This window comes from Hippoglossus stenolepis, chromosome 13 (genome assembly GCF_022539355.2).
Source record: "Hippoglossus stenolepis isolate QCI-W04-F060 chromosome 13, HSTE1.2, whole genome shotgun sequence".
In the NCBI taxonomy this organism is placed as follows: Eukaryota; Metazoa; Chordata; class Actinopteri; order Pleuronectiformes; family Pleuronectidae; genus Hippoglossus; species Hippoglossus stenolepis.
Genome location: NC_061495.1, coordinates 2,396,106 through 2,419,354, shown reverse-complemented (window position 1 = coordinate 2,419,354; position 23,249 = coordinate 2,396,106). Strand labels below are relative to the sequence as shown.

Sequence of the window (23,249 nt, the reverse complement as noted above, 5' to 3'; positions counted from 1 at the left end):
AGCTGATCTCAGATCAAGACACGTTGGGAACTTTGGGGACAAACACAGAATAAAATCGTCCTTATGAGGAATCGTGTCCCACAACCACCACCACGGAGCTCTGTGGCTCATAATAACTGATAATACTTGACAATAATAAAAGTATTTCTTGTCTTTTTCTTTACGTTCTAAATGCAGCGACGAGTTATTTATAACAACCCTTCAATTAGAAACTGAAAGATGAATTTTAAATCCCCCCGAGGGAAAAGCTGCAGCTTTCATTGTGCATCAGCTCGAGGTGTCGGGCTATAATTACCAGCAGGAATATTTGTGCATCCTTCCTCCGCCCACTCTCCCTCCCTCCCCCCTGATCGCCGGCCTGTTATTGTCACCGGGGGGTAAGTGTCATGGCAGATGGTCAAGAGGAACTGCAGCTCCACCTCGCCAGCCCTGACGGAGGTAAAGGTACGGGGGGAGAGCACTTGGCCTTTGGACAAAGAACATTATGCTACAATGATGAAGTAGGAAATCAAACACGCCACATGGACGCTCGGGTTCCTGCTCGGACACGTCGGTCAGAGTCTGTCGTCCCACTCGGGAGGAAAGAACCATGGGAAAGAACATTTCAAATAGTTTTTAAAGATGATTAAAGCAAAACGCCCGCGTCATCGTTTCCATTCCCATCAAGTGACTGGCCTCTTAACGAGCCGCCATTCATTAACTCTGAGTAAATGTATCACTGGAAGGTCGTCCACTCTCCCACCGTCCGCTGCTCTGGACCAGAACTATTTCCAGCCACAGAGGAAGAGGAGGAGGAGGAGGGGGTGGGGTGGGGGATCAAAATAATTACAGTCGGCTGTTTTCTGTTGTGTGAGAAGAAAACAATATGCAGACTCACAGTGTGATCCGTCTAAAAATAACCTCCGTCTTGGTGTGTCACAGCCTGTTGTTGGGGAGGTCGGGGGGGCGGGGGGGCTGTGGAGCCAGGGTGAGGTGAGGGGAGGTAGGGGGGGGGGAGCCTGGGGTGGACGGTGTCGGACAAGAGGGGAGACGAGTGAGTCATGAGGGGGAGACAGAACTAGTTTTTTAAAAACACAATAAAACTGGACGAGCACTTCTTTACTGCTGATTTACCATCAGGACCAGAAACGAGCGAACAGGCCGCTGACAGAACTTCTTTCAAACAAACAGAAAATAAAGACGTTGTGCTTTAATAAGATAAATCTACTGTTCAGTGAGAATCCACAGCCGCTGAACCCCGACACCGCTCCATCGATCAGGGGCTTTCAGGGGTCAGATGCAGAGCAGGATGGGTTTCTGTTGCCTGACAATTATTTAAGCCGTTTTCAGGCCTGACCTGCAGGTACAACCGGGAGAATTAGCCACGGAGTTTACCCACAGTTTGTCTTTCACAGGTTTTCTGCCCAGACGCGTTCACAACAGCAGCAAATCCTCCACATTATTCAGACGAGATTCAGAATCTGAATTCTTTGGCAGTGGTATGATAAAGAGCTGAACCGCCCAACAGTCCCCTTATGAAACCACATTTAAATTAATGTACATCCAGATTTTTATTTGGATCTGCACCAACACACACTCATAAATATCAGTCCTCTAGATAAACCAGATTTGTTTCATCAAGATCCGTGAACTATCCTCTGTTCTATTTCTTTTCCTCTATTATTTTTTGGAAAAACTATTACATAAAGTTAAAGAAGGGGAAAAATATTCCCGGATCCACACCAAAACTCAATGGCTTCTTCCCTGACTCATATTTCATCCTTCCACTAAGTTTCATGATGATCCATTCAGTAATTTCTGCGTTACCTTGCTCACAAACAAACAAACCAATAATAAACTAACTATGTAAAAAGATAACCTCCTCAACCAATCGAACGTCAGTCTCAGGAATCAATTGCGACGTTTGACCCGGTTTTTATATCATCAAATAACTAATTAAAACCTTGATGCAGACACTTGAACATTCATCAGTGTGATAAGAACTCTGATCTCTGGTCCATGTCCAGTCTACTAACATGGAGGAGGCAGGGTTCATGAACTATACTGCAACCAACCACCAGGGGCCATACAGATGTATGGCTTCACTTTGGGTAAGCGTCACATCGTCCATCTACATCCACAGTCTATAAACTGAGGCCAGTTCTTTTCCCAGGAAATATGGATCATACCATACGAGGAATTTGTCCAAATAGTACAAAGTATATAACAGATATTTTATTTGATGCTTTCCATCCTCAGAGTGTCAATAGAACAAGTCAATTATCCCCTGGTCTCCGTCCCTGGAGCACTGAGCTGCATCCACTTTATTTCTGTGCATCCTTTCCAGCGACATCCACCGGAGGAAGCTGAGAGGAAATCTGATCCAGGAGCAGGGAGGAAATAACCGGGGGAGGGGAGCGATGGCTCACAGATAAAAGTCGAGGAGGAGCAGGGTGACACCGGGGCCTTCGTACATCAATCCTGTCAGCGCCCTCTTTCCCTCGCCCTGGTTTCCCCTGCACCTCTGACTCCACCCGGCCGACAGCGGCCCGGCTCTCGCTGCCGCTTCGTTAAAATTCAGACGGCGTGAAACCCTCAGCCAGTTATCCACTGCAAGATTTTGTTTTGTCCCATTTAGTGAAGGCAATTTACAGGATGACGTCAGAACAGCAGGAACAGGGTGAGTCAGGGAGGAAGCACGTTACAAAATGAAGAAATCACTGATGTTAAAAAGAGTTTCTCACCAGCTCATTGCTTCAGAGAACTGTTTTTTACAGGATGAGTTTTAATTTTCATTCTTTTATGGACATTAGGCTTTAGACTTTTAAATTATATTTTTAGATGTTAAATGCTATCGGATTAAAAATAATAATAATATCATTTGTAAAGTACTTTTCAAGGAAACTTAAAGACACTTTACAAAGTATAAAACAATACATAATATTGTATTATACTAAATTTGATATAATTATTCCACAGAGACTATTTCGTTTTCTTGTTATTATTTGTCCTCTTTGTGAAGCACTTTAACTTTATTATTATTATTAGTTTTCGTTAGTTGACAGATGACATCAAATGTCTGAAACTGTCAATCAATCAATCAAATGTTATTTGTATGGCCCATATTCACAAATTGTATCATAGGGTTTATGATAGGCGCTGCATCCTCTGCCCTTAACCTTCGACTGGAGTGAATTATTAAATTACCAATAAAACCCAACAACACACACACACTCACACACACACACACACACAGACTCACAGACTCACAGACTCACAGACTCACACACACGTGCACACACACAGACTGCAGCACTCTGACACTTCCTGTTCAAACCCAAACTTCCCTTTGCCTCGGCGTGCTCGCAGCAGATTGACGGCAGCTTCTTTCCTCCAGTTGTTTAAAGCAGGTATCAGTAAATTGCAATGACACAAGTGATTGTGTTAGAGTCCTGAGTGAAACTGGACTGTCTCTGTGTGTCAGCTGTGGTTTGTGTCCGTGCAGAACACAAACCAGAGCAGAGCCACAGTGAGTCACAGGACTGAAGCTCCGGCGCTGAGGTCACCAGCGCCCGGGGCTTCTTTCACTCTCTCTGGGTGAACCTGGCTGATTGCATTATCTGCAGCAAATGGATTTAAAAGCTTTAGTTCATTGTGCCAGAGAACGAAACTGCCACAAACAATTAGCTGTGTGATAAACATGCAGGCACGCTGGTACACACACACACGCACACACACACACACGCACAGACACACACACAGAAATGCATACCTGTCTCCCTGAAACTGGAGCAACGTCTCCAGTCCTGTTTCCAAATAGCATTAGCAGGAGGAGCTAATTTAATCAGGCTTGAATCCAGAGGGACAAATGTTTGGAGAGAGATTCCATCACACACACGTTCAAACATGCAACATATGGATGGAGTCACACAAAAAATATTATTTAGATGACAAAGGATTTGAATCCAGTAGTTTACACGTCCAACTAATACATAACACTAATATAGAATCTGACAGAATCTGATATGAAGCGGAATATCAGTGGAACGCTCATTTCCATTGGCCATGTGAACATCTGTTTTCTTTATGATCCGTGTAAACCAAACACGAGGCCGATTCATACACAAAGTCAAAGACACAAATCCACGTTGTTGCTGTATTCAAACTTTTGTTCACTTTACCACGAACCCAGCGATTTTTAGTTGGTTAATAACAGTTGGTTATTTCCGTGTGTGGGTTTAGATTAGAGGAGGAAATGGAAGAGTTTCAGGGACTCGTGTCTGAAGGAGACGGGGAAGGAAGAGAACAGGCAGATACTCGCAGGTTGCGTTGCGTCACTTGTGCGATTAAACACAAATGAGCCAGTGGCCAAACTCACACAAGTAACACAGTGTGAACATTTGCTTTGCGTTTGGCCTGAATTCAAGATTAAAGTCCAGGATTTTCACGAAGGAGACGCAAGTTATTTTCCCTTTGAAACCAATAAGTTTCATTTATTTATAAACCTTAACTGTGTGATTATTATTATAACTAAATCAAACGCCCCATGAGGACTTCAGAAGTGAAGAAGTCACTTTGGAGGATTTACCTGAAACTGCGTCACATGACAGTTTAATGATTAAACTCATCTGTGCAGAGGTGCAGCCCTTCATGAAAACTCACGGTGACTGATTTGAGTCATCATTGTTTCTTCCTGCAGAATAATTTCTCTCCCCGCGTCCGTCTCTCTCCCCCTGCGTCTGTCTTTTCTCCAGCCTCTAACCCTGAGATCTCCATGGAAACTAGGTTTTGTTCAATCAGCGCAGATGTAGAGACGAAGAGAGAGACACAGAAGTCGGGTTGAATTTAGGAAACCTCGGTGAGTAGAGAGCTGGTTATTTTACACTGTTGGTGAAACAACTGCAGATTCTTCATACAGGTAAAAACTAAAGAGTTTATTTAAGAGAATAAATAACTACAACTTGAACTTTTTGATGTCAATGGGAGTGAATTGATAAGTTTTATACATTTATAACTCGTCTATCTGCAAACAAAAGTTAAAGTACTTGTAATACCCAGCACCAGTGACTCATTAGAATTGGTCCCTGATGAAGAAGAACTCTAACAGTCATTTATTAAAACCTTCCGATTCCTCTTTAGATCTTTTCAAGACATTTCGTTTTTAATAAATCGATTTTATCAAATTTATTTGACCTCGCAAACACAAATGTCTTCCTCCAAAGAGACTCAACTTTAATTGAAATAAACATGATCCTGACGCCTATATTTTCCAAAATAAAAGCATATCTCAGTTAGACTCTGGTAAATGTCTTTATCAGTCAAACTTTAATGTTGAAAACGTGCAGATAAATGTTGTGATATATTTTCTTTTTTGACTTGTAGTTATTTATTTCAGACGCGAGGCTCCAGAGCGACAGAGGAGAACTGACCTTTACATGAACAGTAGCAGCAGATAAGCAGTGAACATGCACATTCATCCGCTGGCGTCACACACTGCTGAAATGTCCCTGCTGCAAATATCAGACATTCCTGATGAGGACAAACTGTTTTTAACAAGCAGCTGGAGCAACGGGAGCGGAGCTGCAACGCTCATGTGCGTTAAAGAGGCACGTACAGATGTTTAAATGTGAAGCACTGAGAATCAGAGCAGCTGTGATGAGAGGCCGATGCAGGCAGATGTGAACGATAAGATGACGGAGACCAGAGGTGGTCACATGACTTGACCCTGAGGCAGACGAGTCACGAATCGGAGGACGCTAGACTCGCTGACATCACTGATTCAAGACTCGACACTAATGAGGATAGCTTGCTGAGATTTTTACTTTTTACAGCTTCCAACGTGTCGAGTTCCCAAAACTCTGGTTTCTGTGTGAACGTGTAAAACGGAGCTTTTGGGAAACAACTCTGATATTTTACGAATCTTTGATGCAAACTTTATCGCCACCTACTGGCCCGGCACGCTCGTTTGCAAACACGTTAGTGGAAACTGAATTCCTGAACTCTCTGCTCCGACTCACCTTGCATGCAAAACTTCAGCTCCTTGGCGTCTGTGACGGTGCTGGACGGCATCCGCTCAGGAACCTTCTTGCTCATGCGGTTGTAGTGCCTCCTCTTCTTCGTCTCGCCCCACAGGTTGGAGCCGCCGTGCATGCTGGGAATGTTGAGCACGCCGATGCCCTCTAAGGAGGTGTTGCTGAGGTCCAGGATGATCCCGTCGCACTGAGCGGAAGTGAGAGGACACAAAGAGCGAGGGTTGATCTTTTAAGGGTAATTAAGTCATGATTTATAGGTTGATGTTGATGTGAGATGACACAGTTTGCCCCAGAGGCTCTTTGTTGCTTTAGTGATCAAGCTGCAGTGTGTGTGTGTGTGTGTGTGTGTGTTGTATCACAGTTGGAGCCACTTTGTGCGCCACTGATTTGTTTATGAGTCCAAGATTTACTTTGTCCTGATGCATTACTCGTACAGGAGCCAAGTGTGCAGCTCCGTCTTTATTAACGGCCATAAAAACACAGTAAGTCTGCAGATATCTGCAAATGGTGAATAAAAATGAACAGATATAAAGAAACACCATCTGTCGCTGCTGGCTCGCCTCTGAGTTACATTGTGTTTCGCCTCATCTGCATTCGACAAATCATTTAAACACACCAGAGAACTTCAACGACACACAACTGTGACTCACACAGAGCTGAGTCACGCAACAAACACAAACACACTGGACTTTGCCGATCGCCCACGAAGACGAAGCAAGAAGAGTAAAGTGTGAAATAACATGTAACACATGTGGAGTATGAGACATGGAGACAATCAAATACACAAACGAGAGGAGACACACAACAACACTAATGTCTTTGAAGCACGTTTTCAGAAATTTATAGAAATATCACTTCTTCGAATTGAGGATTGTTCTATTTTCCACCAAATTAGTTCTGGTGCGTTATCTACAACCGACCGTGTGCGTTTGTTTCCACGGCTACCACGCGATCGCTGGAGAAACATCGGAACCAGTGACATCAGCAGTTATGGGAGGAGCTACTGCAAGAAGCGTTACGCCATTTCCAGATGAGACGACTGGAAAACTTTACAGTTTAGTTTTTATTCTTCTGTTGTTGGTGTTTATTTCCTGTTTTTATCTAAATGATTGTTTTTTAACAGCAGCTTGTAACTTTGGTTTTAAAAGGTGCTTCATAAATAAAATGTACCAAGTTACTTTACCTGAAACCAGTTCATCTTCCTGCTGCTGTAAAAATAGTTAAATCTCCGGTAGAAGAACATTTTTGGAGCCAAGTGTGAAACACAGGGTGAGAAAGTCAGAAAGTCGAACAGATCCAGGACCAGCAGATTAACAGTGAAGAGCAGCACCAGCCTCAACCTTTAATAACGTAGTCGAGCTGTGGACAGTAAGTAAGATGTGTTGTCACATTTTCCAGGGCATAGATTTACTTACATGAATTAAAACATCTTGATTATTTCTCTGTGAACATATATAACTTTCCAAAGTTGATCTAACTGGATCTTTTGAATTGTTCTAAATGAAGGAGAACGAAGGGACAGAGCTTGTTTGCACTCGGTTTCCTCAGAGGTGCGTTTGTGTCTCTGACAGAATCTGACAGAATGAGGCACTAAGTGACTTTAAGGAGCATTAATCTGATGATGTGCTATGAATAGAACCGCCGCGGCAAAGTGGCAAGACTCCTTTGGTATAAATGTCTGTGACGTCTTTTAGAAAAACATGAAAAGAATAACAAGCCTGTCAGAGAGAAAAAGACAGGAAAGCAAACAAAGTGTGCGGATGTTGTTGTTCGTGATCTAACACAATGTATCTGGAGTATTTAAGGATAAATACAACAACGGCTCGTTTTGTGTAACCACCAGTTTGTGACTCACCTCCACTTCTATGCACTCGTTCAGCTTCTTGCAGGTGGCAGAGATGGTCTCAGTGGTGCCAAACTCAAAGTACCACAGCTTGTTCTTCATTCTGAGGGACACACAGGACACACGGCTCCTTTTTAGATGAACACACATATTTTCATCGTGAGCCTCCGGCCTGATTTGTATCGGGTGCAGCGGACACATATTGAAACTGTCCGGGGCCTGGAGTCATCTCACATTCTGCGGCCATGTGGACACGGAGGTCAAAGCTCCACTGAGGCCGCCTGAAGCTTTAAAGTGGAGACACCGGCACCACAAAACATCAGGAGTTTGATACTGAGCCACAGAACTTTAACCCCGGCGTCTATCAAACTGCCCCTTTGCTGTTTTTCATCAAAGCAACACACACTCATCTCTGAACACGCTCATGACAGGAGAGGAGATGTGAGCATCACCTCGAGCTGGGACACAGGGGGAAACATGGCTGGTGGAGACCACGAGGTCAAGGTGTGTGTTACTGTGACCATCCAGCCCACAGGACTGAGAGCAACATCTGTGCCCTGCAGCTGGATTCGTCAGAGGTGACCTGACCGATGCGGTTCTGTGGACATCCGGAGGAGTTTGAGAGCCGAGAAGTTGGAGGTTCCCTGAGGCTGATTTCAAACCTGCCATGTTCACGCCGGTCACATCACATTCTTCACACGTTCCTCTGGAAATGACAGCATTTCATGATATGACCGAGGGTTCACTGGCATGTGGACGTGCTGCTGATAGTGACAACACCGCTGTTGACACAACAGCCCTGTGTAATGTGGGCGCACCAATACCAAGGTTGTGAACCAGCAGGGCTCCGAGAACAAGAAGAGGACGTGAAACATTTAAACACGACCTCCAGGGACCAAGGTTTAGATATTATTCTTTCTCACTTTATAAAATAAACGAGGAGAAAGAACAGCCAAGTCTTTAAAAACAGTTTTTTACCCTGAGTGTAAGTGAAAAGTCTTAAGCCGCTGTACTTGTTGACATGTTTTTCATCCCTGCTAATTGTCTTTCTGTCCCTCGCTCTCCCTCTTCCACCTTAATGCCTCCCCTGGAACCTGCGCTGCTGTCAAATCAGGGGATTATGAGCATATTTGAGATCACAATTAGGAGCAGTTGCGATTCTCAACGAGCCGAGCTGCCTGACCTCATTAAGCCGCCTCCACTTGAGACGCTCTGTGAAAAATGCAATTAACTCATGTTTTCCCCCTCTCGTATGAACACAGAGTGCAGCGGGGAGACGATGCTTCCGTAAGCCGCTCCTCCAGTTTATTCCCATGTTTCTGCACAAGAACTAATGTAGAACTGGAACAGAAGGGAACAAACACAGGGGGCCGGAGCCGGGTCTTTGTCCAAATCACGGCAAGGACGATTTCTTGTGCCATTTTTAGCTTGTAAGGCCGAGTGAGCTGAACCCTGGGGCTTTAACAAGTGACGGGATGGTAATGGGTTTAATATGCTCGAAATCCAACAGACGTCTCACAGAACAGAAAGTGGCAGCGTAGGAAAAGTAGAGGATAGAACCTACAGACGTCCAGACTCACACGTTTCACTGCATTCACGCATCAAGTAACGATAAGAACGACCCGAAATGAAATGAAAACCAAGATTACACAAAAACTACTGGATGGATTAACCCAAAACATGGTGGAGGTTTGTGGTTTGAGTCCGAGAAGAACCCATTCAATTTTGGTGTGGATCCGAATCAGTGAGCGCGTACAGGAGTCGTTTTAACATTTCTTTAACATTGTGAGATTTGTCAACATTTTGGTGGATTTCACAAAAAAACTATTTATGGATCTTGTCGAAAAAATATCAGACATGTTGATATTAACGAGTGTTTGATGCAGATCCACCCTGACTGTTCTACTGAGACATTCTAGTTTAATATTTAATCGTTTACTTAACTAATCAAGCTAATTTACATAATTCCCCCGTTAGAATCCTGTGCACACACTGTACCACATGTAACTGCAGTGGGTTAATAAGCAGAACACATGTTGCTATTAAAACACGGTTCAGGAGCTTCAGCAGCTCGGGGGCTCAGATCTCTGATACCTTACCCCCCCACCCACAGATAAGCATCTCCTTTAATCCCCAGAATGAGCAGTGACCTCCTGACCCGTCACCTCTTCACTGCTCCTCCTTCATACCTGGTGTGAAATCAGGAGGACACGAGGGGCGTCACCTGACGTCACTTATAGACGGTGTCCTGGGCAGTCGGTGGATATTTGACTCTGTGGACGGGTTTGTTTTGAACTAAACTGATTTTATGACACAGTTCTTTTAGAAATCCTCATGTTCGGTTGGTTTGAGTCATTAAGTCGCTTCAGATTTACGACTCCACCGCTTCTCATCTCTTCGGCAACAACATTTGAGCATAGTTCTTCCACAGGTAAACACTGAACAGAACAGAAACTACTGACTCGTGCATATCACGTCTTTTACTTCGATGCTAGTGGGAATACGCAGGTTTTTTTAAATAAAAAGTTGCTCGACTCCTTTTCACGTGGCCTGAGGAGTTTGACTTTCTGTCGAGGTCACGAATGTCCCGGAGACGGAGGAACTCGTTCACTTGCTGCGTTACCAGTGTTGCATCCTGCACAATGCACGTTGTTCTCAAGTTAAAGAAATAATAAGTAAGTACTCAATCATTCATATGAATAACTCAGCTGAAATTTTGATTAAATAATTAGAGGGAAATCTTAAAGCAGCCACTCATCAAGATCTGTGGCATAAAGCACATGGTCGCAAAAACACTGAATAAAAGAGGGAATACAATAAATATAAGAATTGAAAAAGTATATGAAAATGAAGTAATGTTTTACCTTAAGCACATAATGATGTATTTTAAAGAAAAGATATCAAATTGATCTAATACAAACTATAACAACAGAGTGTTTTAATTGGCTCTTCTACAGAGGGGAAAGCTTTGCCTTTAGTTTGCATGGAGCAGTAAGACAAAGAGAAAACAGACAAACAACCCCCCGGAAAACCTCCATCTTGATCTGCAGAATAGCTGAAGGGAGAAACAACAGTTGCCGCAGTGTTTTGGAAACGAAGGTCAAAAAGGTGCTGACATCTGATCTCTGCTAATCCAATCAGGTGATGAATTTCAGAGGCCGACTCGTCAGACCCGACAAAGCTGCTTAAGAAAAGAGCCGATGTGAAGCGTCTCCATGTCGACGGACAGCAGGGGTCGTGACAGGGTCTACTTTTAGAATAGATCATAAATATAATCATATTAGATAACTGTATGTTGTTCTTTTTTACTACAGTGACGGGAACAATACTTTAATTTAGTTCTTGGTTTTGGAAAACTGGATTTAACGTGTAAAAAACTTTAAACTTCTGAATTTCAGTCGTGGAAAAATATCTTTAACTGCTTGTTTACGTCATGACATAATTATTGTTTTTAAGTTTTAGAAAATCGATGGAGATAAGGCCGATATGACAAAGGACATTTTGATAAATAATAATTGTATCGGTGCCCTCTAGTGGACAAGCTGTGTAACATTATTTCTAAAATAAATATTTCTTAAAACATTTCTTTTTCTGGATTTCTGTCTTTAATTGTGTAGGTAAAGAAATCCTGTAACGATGTATCTGAAATATTATTGATACCGTAAGGCTGTTAGCCAATTTATCGGTTAGCCTGTACCGGATGTTTAAAGAATAAAAAAAATTCTAAATGAAACTTTCCCTCATAATTTAACAGGTGATTTGTTCAAAACTTTTTCCCGCAGGTTTAACTTAAACCTCTGATCATAGTCAGAATGTGATCAGGCTGAATTACAGTGAAACAAAAGTTTAGCAGTGAGTATTTTCAAATGATTTTAATCCACTTTGTACTATTACAAATATATATTAAAATTAAAAGATAAACACATTGTATACCAAACAGGATGTGTATCTGCAAAATCCATCTTGAGCGTGGGGATTCGTTGCTGGGTAAAAAAAATGTCTGACACTGAATCGTTCAGTAAGTGAACCTTGAGTTTACCGTTGTTTATCGTGTGCAGGAAATGTGACGTAGGTGGAGAACAAAGTGGTTGAGAGTCTGCATCACTGGAGACATGAGGCCACAATAAAGAGAAAACACTCTGACTCCCTCTGGGATAGACACACACTCACACACTCACACACTCACACACTCACACACTCACACACTCAACGACGCCATTGTCCCCGGTGTGAGAGTCATTAGCACCTGGGCTCTGGTCTCCTGGAGGTCTGTGACCATTAGAAGCTGCTGGAGCTCCGCAGGCCGACGTGTCAGCGGCATCACACTCCGTCCTGGTGCCGCTGGGGGCTGTGTGGACGAGCGGGGGATGGTGTGTGGTGTGAGCGTATAGAAACACACACACACACACACACACACACAGACAGTGTGGGATTGTGAGTGGCAGCGAGGACGCTAACGCTCTGAACGCAGGGCTGCATGTGGTCGCGGGCCCCTCTCACCGGGTCAAAGGTGGTTTATCGTCTGCTCACAGAGCGGCTCCGTCTCCACACTGACTCCTTTCAGATCGAGCTGCTGTAACAGTGGATGGACGCGCGCGCTGCCAAAACATCAGTCAGGCCACAATGAAACAGTTGCAGCTGTCCGTCATCTGTCTGCTGCCCCGCGGACGCCCTGACGGAGAAAACTCACAGGCGCACAATAACCTCCAAGTGTCGGCTTCCTGTAAATTGTGCACATTTGACTGTTGGTGTTATTAAGTGTCGGGGTGGGAGCGTCGTAGCGGCTCACGTTTCGTGAACACTTGAGTTAATGTGTCGTTGGATCGGAGCCACGAGAAGCTCACACAGCGCTGAAATGATCAGAATAGAAATATTCAAAACCATCAACTAGAAATCACTGTCCTGTGGTTGTGCGCCGCCGCCAAACCGAGCAGTTTCAGTCTGCAGACGTTAATTCACAGAATCATACGAGGTCACAGTGACCTTTAACCTCTCGAATCAGTTCATCGGTGAGTCCAAGTGAACGTCTGTGCCGCATTTGAAAGGATTCCCCCAAAGTGCTCCTGAGATCGGGCAAAAATTGGTTTTGTGAGGTGACAGCGACCTTGAACTTTGACCTTTCACCACCAAAATCGAATCAGTTCATCCTTGTGTCCCAGTGAATGTTCGTACCAAATATGAAGGAACTCCCTCAAGGTGTTCTCTAGATCTCGAGTTCACAACATGGGACAGGTGGATGGACGGACGAGCCACTGTGGCCGCCCGAGGAGAAATAAAAAACAACCGTGAAGCAATAAAACGGTTTTATGGTTTATTGTCTTTAACCTGAACACTGAATACGTCCTGCTCTCCTCATACAGTGAAAGGCCTCACATCTTTTATGTGGGGCCCTGTCTGATGCATCAAAGAGCGACGGCCCCCGGAGAACAGAGGAATCCTTCTTTTATCTTTCATCACCCTCTCATCCTCCTGCCTGTGATGCTGGAACCAGATCTGGGACCAGCGCTGGAAACTTAAGCATCAATTATTGAATTTCAAAGAGTAAACAACCCGTCTCCCTCCTCCTCCTCCTCTTCTTCTGTTTTTCATCTGGATGTAGGACTCGTTAGCTGCAGAGGGAAGCAGCTGCATACATGTTGTTTATCGTCACGCAAACAACACGGAACACGCTACACACACACGCTACACACACACAGACACACACACTGCAGAGCTGCACCAATACCGAGATCCCAAGTGGGTCAGAGGCATTTGAAACAAGAATTGTATATTTTAGTGGAGTTCCACACAACGGCCTCAGTGACTGAATTACACAAAACTGTTTATAATTGGTCAAGATGTGACTTCGGCCACTAGGGCTCTCACAAATAAAAACAATTAGAAAAGACCTAGTTTGACAACGTGGTGAAGCCAATATCCTGCTGAGTTCTTCAAATGGAAAAGACAGACTCCAGAAAATGTCCAAACCCAATTATTCGGACATTTTCTGGATCTGAAAACCCAACAAACGTCCCCCTGTCTCTAGATGTTTGTAAAGTTTTACACGTCTGCAGAATCTCAAATACACGTGAAACCAGTTTATGTCTGAAATCAGCCTGTGAGACGCTGGAGGACATTTTCAAACAGTGTCCCAGTTAAACATCGATGTATTGACGTATCGATCCCACCGCGGTGGCAGGTTTTGTTCTGTCATTGATTGCTGACGAATGCGGCTCGGCGCGATATTGAGTTTCCAGATTAAAGTGCGAGGTCACCGGCTGGTTTTTACTGGTTCTTGTTAGCTAATGGTGTCGAGATATGCGGAACTGTGACACGTCCCCATCACGTCCGTCCCCCAGTTACCTGCTGTTGAACTTCTCCGGGTGCTTTTCCCGCATCAGATGAAAGCGATGAGCGATGGAGGCGTCCTGTGGGAGAGAAGAGACGAGAGCACGTTACCTGCAGGACGTCACTGAACCTTCATCTTATCACAGCTTGCACCCAATCCCCACTTCCTGTAATCTATCAGTTTGGTTTGATTCCTCAGAGTCTTCAGCCTTTTCCCCCAGATCACTTCATGTCCTGAGGGATGTCGAGGGTCATTCTCACCTTCTTGTAGGTGATTTATCGATGTATTTGTTCAGAAAGTTTTCAAAATGGGCCGTTTGTTTGGAAGTGTGACGCACGAATGGAGCAACTGGACGTGTATGAAGAGAAACTGTTTCCCCCTGAGCAACGTTAGCAAAGGATCACGTTTGAGTTCAAATATCCTTAATGATTCACTTGTATTATTTATATTTGTTTGAGAGAATATTTTGATTTCATTTTCATTTAGAATAATAATAACGTGCTCTGGTTTCACCTCTGGTTCATACAGATGTTTGTGCCTCAGTGTAAACGTGGTAAACATTTCCCCATCACTCCTCTGTCAGACGAACCTTCCTGCAGCTCCTCCACAGTCATTAGGAGGTTTTGACTTTTCCATTTGTCAATTATATTTCTGACGGAGGAAAATTTCCAGCTGGAAGCTCTGCGTGTCTTTTTATAGCCTCTCCTGCTCCTCACTTCAATTACCTTCATTTTCAGATCATCAGGCAGCTGCTCAGAGGAAGAACTGAGCGTTTCCACTAGATTCTAAGATTCTCAGACTCGTGAGCTGCTTTACGAGTCTGAGAAGGCTGAATTTATAACGTGCACACTTTGAAGTTCATGAAATAAAAGACCTGCATTAACATTTGAATAAAGGCTCATTCTTGATGTGTGTGTTTGCTTCACGGGACGAATTCAACTCTTTCATTTACAAATCAGCAAAAACAAGAATTTGCCTCAGGGGTAAAAATCCGTGAACCTCTGAGGGTCAAAGCTTCGACTGTTCTTTTCACCAACACACCCACAGGTGAGATCGTCTGTTTCACCACAGTCACTGAGAATATTGAACATTTAAATAAAGAGTCAATAAAGAAGTGAAGTCAGAAAACCTCTGGACTTAGGTTTGTTTTCAGCTACCAACTGTTTTTACTCTCAGTTCCTCACATCTTCTACTTCCAGCTTCTCCAAAGTGAAGGTTTGCTGCTTCTCTTCGTCAGTGAAAGCCGTCACTCACTTATTTGCTCCGTTAGCACTTGAACTAATTAATGTTTAACTAACTAACATTTATATATTGTAAGTTCACTTACATATTTAATGTTTATGGATGTATTCTGCTTTTATTTGTAACTGTCACAACCTGCTGAAGGATGATTTTTTTTCCTCAGGATCAGGACCCATCCATCCTTTCATCCATTTTTCTATAATCTTTTGTGTTTTTTAGTTTTTAACTTTATTTGCAGCCCTATTTTGCACCATATTCATTTGTGGAACTGGGTTTCAGCTTCACAATTTTGAACCAACCAACAGTATTTTGGCCCAAACTACCAGACGAGGACCTCAAAAGTGAACTTTCTTCTTTCTCTGTGTAGTTTGTTGTTTTATTCAACTATCTCCTCGTCATGAGCAGTAATTCAGTTTAACCCGGGACGACAGCGTGAAATACCAAGTACAACAGAGCTGCTCTAACTTCCAGCACAACACAGCATCCAGCTAAAGGTCAGAGACCCTGCCCTCCCCCTCCCCTCCTCCTCCTCCTCCTCCTCCTCCTCCTCCTCCTCCTCCTCCTCCTCCCCCCGTGCGTTTAACCCTCGACCTCCAGGGGCGGAGGTGAATGTAATCCTGATCAGTCACAAGAGCAAACTCTGAGTGACCCCCCTCATGTCGGAGAAACACAAACAGCAGCAGAGAAACATCCTGCCAAAAAAAAATCCTACATATCAAACTATTTCAAATCATATTTTCCTCGAATCATCTTTATCTATTTATCACAGAAATGGTGAAAAGGACAGTAGCCTATTGAAACAATACTGTTTTAGTCTAATAGTTGTCAGGGGTTCATTTAGGGTTCAGTATCAGGACACTTCAACATGCAGAGACTGGAGGAGGATCGAACCGCCGACTTTCTGTATAACGGACGACCCGCTCTCCCTCCGACGTGGAGACACGAGGAGATTCCAGAGCTTTTGGCGATAAGGGCCGACGCCGGAGTGGACGTGCTGCTTCTTCAGATAATGAAACACAAACTCTACAAAATATCCCAACTCACTTATTCGGACATTTTCCAGAGTTCATGTCTGAAAACAGCTTCAACGTCTCTGTCTCGTTTGTAAATGTTTTTAAAGTTTGACACACGTCTGCAGCTTCTCCAACGTGACTCAAACATAAACCGATAGTTGTCGGATTCTTATAAAGACTCCCGGAGGAGTGTGACAACGCCACGTGTGTGCGGCTCTGCATTCACACGACCCACCGCGGAGATCTGGACACTTGAGCTCTCGAGTGGATGTGATCAATTAACACAGCTCTGATGTGACCTGCAGGTTGAGTTTGACCAGAGCTGCGTCTGCTCCGCTGAGGCCCGAGGACGTGATCTGTCTTTCACAGATAAACAGTCACCGTACATGTGAAATGAGATCAAGATGCATGTGTGCGGGGGGGGGCTGAAATCGACTATATGTCAGTGGACGTCATATGGCTGATGTAGATGTGGCTGCTGGACGTGGCCGGAGTGATGGAGAATGGAAAGTGTCTGACGGTGGAGTCCGTAACCACGTTAGCGTATGAAGGACTCATCCCTTTACTCTGTCACCGTGTAATAACATCATCCGTTTAAAGTGCTTCACAGAGACAAGATGCATGACGCAACCGGACCTGCTTCCATCACTTAGGAGCACGGACACGACAAGAGACAATACGAGGGACTAAATGTGCGACGAACTCTGAAAGCAACAGTGCTTTTTAAAAATGTAACCGGTTGTTTATAGTGTGAAAATAATGATCTGTCATCTGTGCAAAACCCAGAATAATGACATGTGGAGACAGAGGAGTTCTGTTCTGTCCATAGTACGACTACTGTCCATTTTTAAAAGCTCAACACACAGAATATCAGTATCACTAAAGTCTAAAAATAAATATACTGAAATGTGATAACCTTAAACTTCACTTATTACCAACCCGGCTCCACGTCAGGTGTTAGAGTGTCAGTCATGTTCGACAGACAAAATGGCAGCTGCTGTTCAGGAGGCAACAAGTGTCTGTTACTTGTGTCATGTTTCATTTCACAGTAACTGCTTCTGTAAAACCGTTCCTCTTCGGTTTCTGAGGAGAACAAACACAGCAAAGTGTTGCATCCTGTGACTCTGACAGGCAGAAGCCCTGGTGAAGCCGGGCTGGCACCCTGCCTGCCCGTGCAGGTGTTTCACCGCTCGGCAACAAGGAGAACGGAAGGTTGGACGAGACAGGTGGACGGGTGCAATGATATGCATCCTCGTCTGTCGCCCTCAAAATCCGTCCAGCGGTGCTGCAACGCTCCGCCGCAGCCGGTCAGAGCTGCTGAGATCTCACCGCATCAGCACATATCAGATCTTAAAATAGATCTGCATCTGCTGCTCTAACAGGCGCAGAATCTGATACGTGCACCTGGGGAGCGAGGAGGCGTCACGGCCCAGCAGAGTTTCTGCAATGAACCCGGGACTTGTGAAGTTTTCCCACAGAGATCAAACTATGAAGCAAGGTTACAACACATGTTCAGAGACGCTTCTTTACCATCAGGGAGTTGTGTTTTTAATGTTTTAGATTTGTGGGACATTGTGGGCAGAGCGTCCGGCGCAGCCCGTGGATCAGAGCCAGGCTGTGACACAAAGTGGCTGCAGAGATTTCCAAAACATGACGGGCTGTTTCATGTCATGTCTGCTCTCAGTCCGCCGCTGCAGGCCGTCACGCCAGCGCTTCCCCCCCGCGCCGCGGCGCCCTGAGAGATCTGGCAGTAACAATATGTGACATGTGCCGTCGCCTTCAGTCGCCTGCGTGATGAAGGTTGTTTTGATCTTGCCGTTTCAGGTTTGGCTGTGGGACGGGCGACGGGAAACAGAGGAAAGGGGGAAAAAGAGAGAGAGGGACCGAAACGACAAAAACAACGAAAACAAAACACAAAACCCCCCCGCACCCGGTGGAGAGACGGGTTCTCAGTTCAACCAGTGCTGTGTTTCACTGTTTCCTCTGGTTAGAGGCCTGGTTGGTTTAATGTCACAGAGAAACGTCAAAGTCAGGCTGATAAGCACTGGTTTGATTTTAAATCAGATTCATACTTTGTACATAATGTTTTCTTCTTCCTTCCTTGTTGCTGTTACATTTGTAAATATTTAAAAGTTATAACGCACACGAACACGTGAAGGATCCTCGAGTGGGTTAAAGGTGACCTGATGACGTTTTGACCACTGGAGGCACTACTGAGTTTGTATGTTATAAATAAAGTTATTACTAAGATGTTGGCGTCTCATCACACAGTCCTGCCGAGGGGTTGAAGAAATTTGATAGCGTTCACATGAAAGCAGCTGTTTCCAAGTAAAGGAAGAGATGAGGACTGATAACCAGCAAACATTATATACGCTTCATATTGATGAAGGAGTCAACGTGTTTTTTTAGATCTCAAGGATTCACAATGTGTGTTGATGACTGGTCAACTGAAAGCTTTGCCTTCTTCACCACGACGGAGCGATGCTACGCCGGATGCTGCACCGAGCCGCCAGTCAATCTCATGCAGCATCTCACCCCCAACCCAGAGAGAACAATCCACCGTTTTCCGACTTACAGGAACTGAGTCTGAGACACACCCAGCTGCAAACCGCTGCAGTGCCCCCTGGAGGTCACTGATGAAACGAACAGAACCACATCGACCGCAAAGAGCAGGAAAATCAAAGTCTGGGTAGAGAAGGATGACAGGATGGTTGAACTCTAACCAGGGGACCCTATCTCCTGAAATGACGCCCCCTACAGCAGCAGGAGATACTAACCCTAACCCCAACAGCACAATGTTTATAATCCAGTCAAAAATAACTTTGTCTGGGTTCGATGACCTTTGATGACACGGTAACAATCATAAACAGGCGGCTAAGGTCACAACAAATAAACAGTTTGGTTAATTCACGTTAAAAAAATGTCCTTGTAACATTAATATATGATATAGAAACACACTGAAGATGTGAAGTAAGATTGGTGGTGTCTGTTCGTCCTCGTGTTGTAGCGGCGTTCCTCTCGTCTTTAAGACCAGCCAGGTGTCACTCAGCACGGTCATTCATTACCGCGGTAACCTGGTCTGAACCTGGCAGACGGCGACTTCCTGTCACTGATACTTCCCCTGACCTTCAGCCTGTGCCAGCACGACTGCATCGCTCACACACGCGCACATACACACACACACACACACGCACACACACACACACACGCACTTTAATGGTTGTCTCACTTACGTATATAATCATCATATTTACACTCTTCTCACTTTAAACCCTGTTTCTCTCTGCGTCGCCTCCAGTTTGACGAAGTGCTTCATTAATTAACCCTCAGAGTCGATTTAACATTCTGGTCTCATGTCTGAATATTTGCTCGAGTCACTTTGACGTAAACATCGCGACACGTCACGTTAACGTGAAGGAGATGCTTTGTGAGACGCTCATGTGTTGGTCCTTTGTGTGCGACTGGAGAGACTCTGCCTGATGTCATATTAATAAAAAGGCTTCAGCGACACAAAGTGAAACTCACACGTGTCTAAAAGGGAGAAGTCAACTGCTCCCTAACACACTGAATCTCATATACTTAAAACAGTCTGTATAATTATATATGGATATGTCTATTTCAATATCTCCCGAAATACAGCATACATCCTCTTACAATCATCCTTTGCTATTCCACTTTACTCAAGCAGATTTCTCTACAAAGGTTTCCTTCGCGAAAGGTGTTTATTATTCACATATTCTGTTTTTAATTTTCTATTTTTATTCTATTGACTTTTCTCTTCTCTTGTCCGTCTCATTCTGATTCTGTAGCAAGTGAAGAGTTTTATCTTATCGTTGGTGAAAAGTCCCAAAACTGAGAAAGACAAATTCCACGTAGGAAAGATGAAAACCATATCTGTCATGATAATCGTTTGAGATCAGTAAACCCAATTTCAGCTCCTTCCCATCAGGTGAAAAACTCAGCGACGTATCCGACGATCAAAAGCAGCAGGAAACTCTACACCCCCCCGACCAAAGGCCAATGGTGCACATTAGAAATTGGCCATTAACACTGGGAATCATCTTGCAGGTCACACACACACACACATGCACATTCAAGTGCATGCACACACATACACACTAAAGCCACAGAAACAGGGCAGAGACATGCGCTGCAGAGGCATCAGCTTCCTCACTGTAACACGAGGTGGCATCTTTAATGGCTGCTGACATGGTGTGATTTCCTTCTCTCAAATTCCTCTCACAAGATTCTTTCCAGGCTGCAGGTCAAGCGACGGCGCTGATACCGAGCCGGGTGCACAGATGGTCAAACACGCCGCCGAATGAAAAGTTCGAACAGTATTTCACATCATCTTGACTCCGACGTGCACTTTAACATATCAGGAGCTTTCAAATGCGACAGTATAGATTTTATGTAAACAGGATTTGGAGGATTCGTATGTTTGTATTCTTTGTGCTGCAGCCCCCACAGTGAGCCCACTGCTCAAAGCACCTTTTCGACAGCCAGATTCCTGCCAACAGCTCAGTGCCTGAACCTACTCAATCCTCCTATAATGACGATACAAAACAATTGTAAGGAGGCTTAAAGCAATCGTATGTTTTCATATATGATGTACAATGTTATTTCTGCTCCTGGGGATCAATAAAGTTTGTAAGGCTTGAAACTGAAATCACACAACAGGCTTCACCCTCTGATTTACAGCCCTGACAGCCTCCGGCCGAGCCAACCGCATGATCCACACCGTGTCACCCGCAATTAAGTCAGTGAGATAAAGGACAGACGACGGTGGAAGCTTTCAGACTCGGCCTTGCCAGCGACCCGTCTCCACGGCAACCAACGGCCCCGGAGTGGAAAGGTTCTGGGATGGGACGGCAGGAAACGCAAAGCCCATGTATGGTTAGCAGACCAGATTTGTTGGGTTGCTAACGGCGACATCGGGGGCGTGAGTCAGAGAGCGGTTCGCTCAGGTGTCGCGGTGCAGGCGCCCAGATACTCGACCATCTGTCACCGCGGCTCCTGGAGCCACAGCGATCTGTCGCCTTGTTTAACGAAACGTGTCGCAGTGAGATTTGTGGATCGGTTTCACACCAATAACCTTTTTTAAAAAAGGATAAAGTTGCTGTTAGAGCTTATTTGTTCAAATGGAAAAATCTAAAGTTGTTGCTTTATTCCTCTCAGCCTCTTCCCCCCGTCCCTGTTTCACTGAGTCCCAACGTCTCCTCATGTCAATCATTCAAAATGGGTCACAAATATGAGGATATTCTTTATTTTTTGTGTTTGTTTACTTTTAAGCTAGACGCCAATTAGCATTTTCAGTGCAAGTGAGTTTTAACAGCAGCAGGTAAGTGATCAAAATAAACGACAATACATGATCATGGCAAAAATAAACTGAGGTTTTATCAGAGTTTGGCTGCACAGAAAGAAGCAGCTTTGATTCTTTGTTGGGGTTTGAGAAGTGTTGGGAAGTATTCAGATTAATTTCTTTACACTTCTCAATTAAAAAGTTCTATTACAATTAAATATCCCACGTCCATAATTAAAAAAAAAAAAGGTTTGACTAAGTTCAAGTATTAAAAATGCATTTCAGTACCAAAAGAGGCCTTTTAACTTCCAGACCCCGACCTCGTGTGTGTGTGTGTGTGTGTGTGTCGTTTTTCGACATAAACTCCAGAAAGTGTGTGGAAAGTTCTGGAGTTTGTGTTTCACATCTGAAGAAGCAACAAACTCTGCTGTGGAAAGATCAGTGTTGTTGTTTACAGCTCATCCACACCGGCGTCGGCCCTCATCACCAAAAGATCTGGAACCTCCTCGTCTTTCCAAGTTGACGTCTTCGTCTTCTACGTGTACGGCTCCTCTTCTTCATCCTCTCGGACATTTTCGAGGGGACTGGCAGGAAAAAGTTTGTGCGTTTCCCTTCAAACTCATACTAAAGTTTGATTATGTAAATTTATGCATCTACGACGTCCGATTACACAATGATACACACACAACCTATTCAATGTGAGAAAACCCAAAGAAAAGCATCATTAATCCAAGACGACCTGTCAAACACTATTGTCCGTCTCCGTGTGACACTGGCAGTGCCACCCGGGCCACAAAGACAACACTGACCCCCCCCCCCCATGTTAGAGAAGAGGGAGTCATTGTTTGGAAGGAGACAGATTTACGACATATTGTATGTGCAGATTTCAGTGGTTGTGTAACATCACTGTGCTTCATCCTCTCCTGACCTGAGACCTGCGCACACATGTCCTCTTTACACTGATGTCACCACTGTTTATTCATAGTCATACGTGCTGTATATGCAACACGTTTGGCTGTTATTTCTATTTATCAGCTTAATCATGCTTCAATGTTCAGGGGGGAAAAAAACAGCAGATGGCTCCGACTTTAGCTGTTATGGTGATGACTCAGCTCAAAGTTTGGCAAAGCACCAAGGCTGCCAGTCTGGTTTCCACTGAAATATACAGTGTGCCTGTAATTCCACGTCGGTGCGACTGTGTTTATTCGCTGTGCAGAGCGGTTCTGTGTAGGTGGAGGAAAAACACAGAAACTCTGCGGATCCCTGCTCGGCTGCCAAGAAGAAACACTGAGGCAACACAATCACCAAGTCAGCACTGCGGTGACTTGTTTGTCAACTCTGTATAAAACGTCCCTGAGCCTTTGGACCAGTATCTCCGTCACGATTAAAAAAGAAAAGAGGTTGCTAAGCAACTGGAGCCCGGCAACTTGTTTCTTTCCTCCAATTAAAAAGAAGAAACCTTTCCCGGGAGGAGCAGAAATCCACTGATGAATCCGTTAATTGCTTTTGT

General features: G+C 44.4%; 1 protein-coding gene and 1 long non-coding RNA gene across 4 annotated transcripts in view; one reads left to right on the top strand and one right to left on the bottom strand.

Moving 5' to 3' along the window:
• The window catches only part of LOC118120229 (diacylglycerol kinase beta), a 74,225-nt gene that overhangs the window by 9,616 nt on the left and 41,360 nt on the right, over positions 1–23,249 (bottom strand). For all 3 annotated transcript variants that reach the window (XM_047342651.1, XM_047342653.1, XM_047342652.1), the window contains 3 exons: positions 14,197–14,261; positions 7,867–7,957; positions 5,997–6,198 (listed from right to left, as the gene is read on the bottom strand). In XM_047342651.1, the coding sequence (XP_047198607.1) occupies positions 5,997–6,198; positions 7,867–7,957; positions 14,197–14,261 (358 nt within the window). The remainder of the gene's footprint in view (positions 1–5,996; positions 6,199–7,866; positions 7,958–14,196; positions 14,262–23,249) is intronic.
• On the top strand, positions 4,725–7,139 carry LOC124854628. Its single transcript, XR_007034797.1, has 3 exons — positions 4,725–4,837; positions 5,375–6,246; positions 6,907–7,139. It is a non-coding gene; the product is annotated as an uncharacterized LOC124854628 (long non-coding RNA).